The 6,716-nt window shown below is 38.1% G+C and overlaps 1 protein-coding gene across 4 annotated transcripts in view; it reads left to right on the plus strand.

The window, feature by feature from the left end:
• CEP128 (centrosomal protein 128kDa) overlaps positions 1 to 6,716 on the plus strand; it is a 233,275-nt gene that overhangs the window by 40,769 nt on the left and 185,790 nt on the right. For all 4 annotated transcript variants that reach the window (XM_010850882.1, XM_010850881.1, XM_010850884.1 and 1 more), the window contains 2 exons: positions 4,177 to 4,303; positions 5,504 to 5,622. In XM_010850882.1, coding sequence (XP_010849184.1) covers positions 4,177 to 4,303; positions 5,504 to 5,622 — 246 coding nt within the window. The remainder of the gene's footprint in view (positions 1 to 4,176; positions 4,304 to 5,503; positions 5,623 to 6,716) is intronic.

Below are 6,716 nucleotides of genomic sequence, written 5' to 3' on the forward strand. Positions count from 1 at the left end.
GAGAACTTGTTTTTGCTGTGATGTTTGCAGGAGTGATTAAAAAAAATCTTTAACCTCTTTACCTTTTACAGTTCATTTTTTGATCTTTATATATTAGCTAGTTCATCTGTTCAATGGCATATGGCATATCTCTTGAGAGTTTTAAAATGAGGTTGCCAAATACTTTGTCTTAACTTTTTATTTTATTTCTGAAATGATCAACTTTACAACATCTGTTATTCTTCCTAGATTTTGGGAGTAATGTATCATTTCTCTTGTTCTGCAATATTTTCCCATATGTTCCATGGTGAGTTTTTGTTGTTAGCAGGGATTGTGTGTGTGTTTGTGTGTTTGTGTAAATTCATCATCTTAATCAGCTTTTAGTTACAGCTCAGGATTTGTTAGCAAATAAACCCACATAATGGGTTTCCCACGTGGCTCAGTGGATAAAGAATCTGCCTGTGATGCAGTAGACACATGAGACATAGGTTGGATTCCTGGGTTGGGAAGATCCCCTGGAGAATGGCATGGCAGCCCACTCCAGTATTCTTTCCTGGAGAATCTCATGGACAGAGGAGCCTGGTGGTCTGAGGTCCATAGGGTTGCAAAGAGTTGGACACGACTGAAGGGACTAAGCACAGCAAGCGTAAAAAGGATGCTGGCAAATTCTGCTTCTGGCATTTGTTGATGAGATTATTTTAGATCAACTCTCCCGTGCAGAACAACTGAAAAGGTTAAAAAGTGTAAAAAATTTTACTAAACTATTAGAAAACTACCAATATAGTGGGGAATATAATAGTCAAGATCTGGCAAAAAATGAAGTCTGGAAGGAAGAGTCCTGCATTTGGGACTCCTCCTCTGTCAAGGCAGTAGCTGATCCGAAACGAGGTGGCTTAGAAGTGGATAGGATTAGAGCTATAGATAGACCTAAAGAGGCTGGAGGGACCAGAATTGGAGTTCAGGAACCCTCCAGCTTTTGACTGAGACCCCAAAGGGCGATAACCTAGGAAAATGGTGAACTGAAAATAAGAGCAGTGATAAATTGAAAATAATTGACAGTGCTGATGGGGTCGGAAGCCCAGCTTTGAACCATCTCAGTTCAGTTCAGTCGCTCAGTCGTGTCCGACTCTTTGCAACCCCATGAACCGCAGCATGCCAGTCCTCCTTGTCCATCACCAATTCCCGGAGTCCACCCAAACCCATGTCCATTGAGTTGGTGATGCCATCCAACCATCTCATCCTCTGTCGTCCCCTTCTCATCCTGCCCTCAATCTTTCCCAGCATCAGGGTCTTTTCAAATGAGTCAGCTCTTCGCATCAGGTGGCCGAAGTATTGGAGTTTCAGCTTCAACATCAGTCCTTCCAATGAACCCCAGGACTGATCTCCTTTAGGATGGACTGGTTGGATCTCCTTGCAGTCCAAGGGACTCTCAAGAGTCTTCTCCAACACCACAGTTCAAAAGCATCAATTCTTTGGCCATCTCAGTTCTAACAAATTAAGGCGCTTTGGGTTTCCTGGTGACCTAGGCTGACTCTCTGATAGAAGCAGAACCAAATCCCTTCTGACAGAAGGTGTCATCAATCCAGAGCTTTAAATTAACTCCACAGTTTTTCTTGTGTCTGTCACATGATTAAAAAATACTCAGGCATAAGAAAGTGCAAGAGATGACTGAAAAGCAAGGGAAAAAGAGGACCTGTAATGAACTATAAGATAACTATGATTAACCTGTTCAAGAAATTGAGAATGTTGACATAGAATTGAAAACTCTAAAAGACAAAAAATCAAATGAAAATCACAAGGATTTCCCTGATAGTTAAGTGGCCAAGAGTCCATATTCTCAATGTAGAGGGCCTGAGTTCAATCCCTGCTCAGAGGACTAGATCCCACATGCTGTGACTAAAGGTCCCTCATGCCTCACATGGAGATCCTGCATGCTGCAGCAAAGATCAGAGGTCCTGTGTACCCAACTAAGACTTGGTGTAACCAGAAAAAAATTAATGGAAACTGAAAAATATAACTAAAATAAGCAAACAAGTAAATTAGGAAAAAGAAAACATCAACAGATGGATTAAGTAGTGGCTTGTATACAGTTGAAGAGAGAATTAATAAATTGAGAGATAGACCAGCAAAATATATTCAAAAAGAAAAATGGGGAAATGAAAGGAGGAGAGGAGAGCATGGATGACCCATGGGATTTGATAAAACGGTATCACTTGAATGCAGCTGGTTGGAGAGGAAGAGGAGAAGGGAAGGGGGCCGGAAAGAAAGGGGCAGGAGAAATGAGGAGACGTGACTGAAGACTTACAACACATGAAAGAGATCAGGTTACAGATTCCATTATCTCTATGAGTCAGAAGTGGAATAACCACAAATAAGACTACACATAGTCATATCATTGTAAAACTATTGACACTCAAAGTAAAAGAGAAAAATCTTAAAGACAGCCAGAGCTATAAAAGGCAGGTTACCTTCCAAAAGATGCAGTGATTAGAAATGTCAGCTGATTCTGCTTCCAAAAATATAATCAACTTTACTTCAATTAAAAAAAATAAGCTATGAAAAAAGAGGATACTGACATCAGGCTTAGCTTGTAAAGATACAGATAATAAACACAGGAAACCTTGGTAGAACTGATTCCATCACTAATTTGTGTGATCTAAAGACATTTTACCTTTTCAGTTCCTTTTTTCGTATCATAATTTGGACTTGAAGTTTTTCATTTTAACATTGTACAATTTTATTCTTGTCCTGGATTACTGATATGCTATTCTAAGTTCTCTATGTAAGACCTCTCATCTACCTGTATGTTAAACTTAGTTTCATTTTATATGTGTGTTAATTACTCTCCAGGTAGACCTTAGTTCTCCCAGGCTTCATCAGTATATTTCCCTGGATTGATAGTCTGGGCCCTTGAACTGGTGAACGTTCAGGCAGGATGGTGTCGTACACACCCCAGTGTAGAGAAGCAGGGAGCAGAGGGTATGGAAATACTAGCTTTATCTTTTTTTTTTTTTTCCAGAAATGAGAGTGGCAATACAAATACATTCTTGAAATTCTAGCACTGTTCCTTTTAATCCAGGCTATTTTAACCTTGATTCTCCAGAAGAGCTATAGCCGAACAAGCAAAATGGAAAAGGATTTGCTCATTTGTGACTCATATTCTGTTTCAGCTGTACTCTTCCTTCAGCCAAAGCTACTTTCTTTCTGCACAGTTTCTCAAGGAAACCAACTTATCCCTCCATAAGTGATGTTCTACCTTTAATTTTGGCTGGATTTAGGAAGCCCTTTCCTTTCCATCACTTGTTTTATTTTGACATTCTCTTTAAAGAGTTATAGATAACTTGTTTTCTGGATTCATACATTATTTTTATTAATATTATTTTTTTATTCACCGTTGGCTAAAATGCCTGGACCAGAAGTTTCTCAGCAATTCATGGGATGTGGATCTTCCTTAGGTTTAGTCTTTTTCCTTCAGATTTTAGTTGAATCCTCTTTTTAGGTCGATAGCTCTGTAAAGCTCTGGATGTTATTCTCAGTATTAAGTGTGTTTTTGTTTGTCGTAGCTCTTTAGGTCTAAAAAGATGCCATCTTATTTCCCCTGCTGGTTAACTCTGCTGGTCTGAAGAGAGCATTTGGACAACTGTGATCCTAGTTCGTACTAATAGTCTAACATCTGACCACGTGGTTTTCTGGGATTTGAAGTCTTTGAATGAGTGAAAGAGATGTTCTGGTGCAGAGTTGGGCAGTGCACATTTTTTCATAATGGCAGTCACTCTTGACAACTGTTCATTTTCCTGTTTGTTACAGATCTGGGGCTTCTGAGGGAGTGTTTAGAACGGAAGAAAACTTTCTCTCTCTTTTTCAGATGTTGGCCTTTTTATGTTTCTAAGCATGGGTGGAACATCCATCTGATTTTGTAAACCCTCAGTTAGTAGACATGTCTTTTGTATTCTGGTAATACAAAGATGGAATAGGTAGGGACAGATGGTATTTAAAACCACTTTAGAGTTGGCTCTTAAAATATTTATGTTTACTGTTTTTATATTTCTATTGACATAATTTAGTTCAGAATTTTCTGTGATATAAATTCTCTTTAGGAACACCAGTAGTTCAGAAATAGCTTTAAAAATCTGTAGGGTATTTATATTTAGAAGTTTAAGAAGAATAAATCTCCTTTCATTATATTCTTTAATTTAGTTAAAAGAAAGCTTGGAACAATCAATAGGCCAACTGCGGAGTCAACGGTTGTCGAGAAACTCAGGAGGGAGAAGTATTTCTGTTACAAGTCTGAGTACAAGTGACCTCGATGGTGTCACTGTGACAGGTAAATTTTTCAGATGTTCTGAAAACTTTTTCTTTCTTTTCTTTGTCTTAAAAATCTTCCTGAAGTACATATTGAGGACATGTAGTATTTAGACAAATGTAACCCATATTTAAAATCCTACAAATAAGGTGCTAGAAGATACAAAGTTTTACAGTGAATATTTTGAAACATGTTCAATGGGACTTTGATATTCTGAGTCTGTTACTTTGGTTCTTCTCAGGCTCTGTAGACCATGTAAAGCTTTACCTGACAAAACTTTGATTTAATTGTCTGCCTCCAGTCAAAAGAAACACAAATAGGATTTTCTGTGTGGTGTACTTTCTGGATTGTAAGTCTTCTCTTGGCTTCATAGTTCTTCAGATGTCTCATTATGAAATGCCCCGTGACAGTGGTAAGAACAGGGGAGTTGTAGCCTTTCTGTGCAGCTAGATTTCAGTGGCTGCACAAAAGGTGGTAACGCTGAGTTTGCCTGTAATTAACCTTACTTATACTTTGCTATAAGTGGCAACCCACTCCAGTATTCTTGCCTGGAAAATCCCATGGACAGAGGAGCCTGGTGGGTTACAGTCCATGGGGTCTCAAGGTGTCGAGACAGCTGAGCGACTGAGCATACACATCCTTTCCTACAGCTCTGAGGTTCATGTTTGAATAGCGAAAACTTGTAAAAGTTTGCAGTGAAGAGAGGCAATTAGAGTGAACTTTAGTAGCTTGCATTGTTAATATTGTTACTGGTCATGATAATGACTAAAAATCACAGTTGGCTATTTTTCTTTATGTAGTTTAGTTCATTTATACTGATTTGTAAACACCATTCAGATTTTAGATAATTTGTTGTTTGAAAATTTCTGTTTTTTTAGTATTATTTTGGGGAATCATAGAAGTTATTTTTATAGCAACTTACTGTTTTTATGTAAGAGAAAATATTCTATTGCTTCCTTGAAAATTATAGCCAGTTAGAATTTTTGATATGTTCTATTTTCAGGTCACTTCAGTTTTCATTTTATCGGCTTTAAGAGCAACATAAGTGCCAATTTTGTGGAATGTTTGGCCACAGCAAGATTTGTTTGTGATTGTCTGTGGGAAATAGTGTGGGTTAAGGGCACATGTGCATATCCAGGTCTGTTACGTATTTCTTGAGTGAAAGTTTAGATTGTTGCTTCTTATTTTTTTAATCCTTTCTCTTTTCTTTCTTCTGTAAAGAGAGCTACCGTTTTCCGCCTACCTCACCTCTCAAGGACTATGGGGATCAACAGGGTATTAAACGAAATAGGTCCAAAACTGGTGTCCGATTTGTTCCGGAGACTGATGACGTGGGCCAGGTACTTTGTTCCCATTCTGTAGTCTGTATTCTTCCTATTTCTGTTTAAATGACTAACACTTGAATTTTGTGGCTGTGTTTTAACTGTTTGATCGTCACTAACTATGTACTGACTTTTTTAACGAAGTAAACTATTTTATTTTCAGTCTGTTGATTACCATCATACATTTATTTTGAGCTTTGTTATGGAGGATTATATTTTGTTTTGTTCCCTTGCTCAGGTGGCTCATTCTGGAAGCTCTGCTATGTCAGCTACTTTCTAATTTGCTTAGTTTAGTTTACTGTGAGCAAATTAGGCTTTATGTGGTTAGCCTATTGATATTTTTCATAATTTTTTTCTTATTGTTGAATCGTTGATGGAGCCACCTTCTATGAAGCAGAAATTCTAAACTTTCTCCATGTATTCATGAAAGATTTTGAAAGTATTTGTTCTCTGGATATACTTTTTTTGCTTTAAACTTCTCTGCAAGATCTGAAAGTTTTTGTTGTTATTGCCTTGGGTTGCTAAATTAATAATGGCTAGGAGCAACAGACTGGTTCCAAAAAGGAAAAGGACTACGTCAAGGCTGTATATTGCATGTTGTCACCCTGCTTATTTAACTTATATGCAGACTACATGATGAGAAACGCTGGGCTGGAAGAAGCACAAGCTGGAATCAAGATTGCTGGGAGAAATATCAATAACCTCAGATATGCAGATGACACCACCCTTACGGCAGAAAGTGAAGAGGAACTAAAAAGCCTCTTGATGAAAGTGAAAGAGGAGAGTGAAAAAGTTGGCTTAAAGCTCAACATTCAGAAAAGGAAGATCATGGCATCTGGTCCCATCACTGCATGGGAAATAGATGGGGAAACAGTGTCAGACTTTATTTTTTTGGGCTCCAAAATCACTGCAGATGGTAACTGTAGCCGTGAAATTAAAAGACGCTTACTCCTTGGAAGGAAAGTTATGACCAACCTAGATAGCATATTCAAAAGCAGAGATACTACTTTGCCAATAAAGGTCCATTTAGTCAAGGCTATGTTTTTTCCAGTAGTCATGTATGGATGTGAGAGTTGGACTGTGAAGAAAGCTGAGCGCTGAAGAATTGATGC

The sequence above is a fragment of the Bison bison genome, unplaced genomic scaffold, assembly GCF_000754665.1.
Source record: "Bison bison bison isolate TAMUID 2011002044 unplaced genomic scaffold, Bison_UMD1.0 scf7180017864296, whole genome shotgun sequence".
NCBI classification, from domain to species: domain Eukaryota; kingdom Metazoa; phylum Chordata; class Mammalia; order Artiodactyla; family Bovidae; genus Bison; species Bison bison.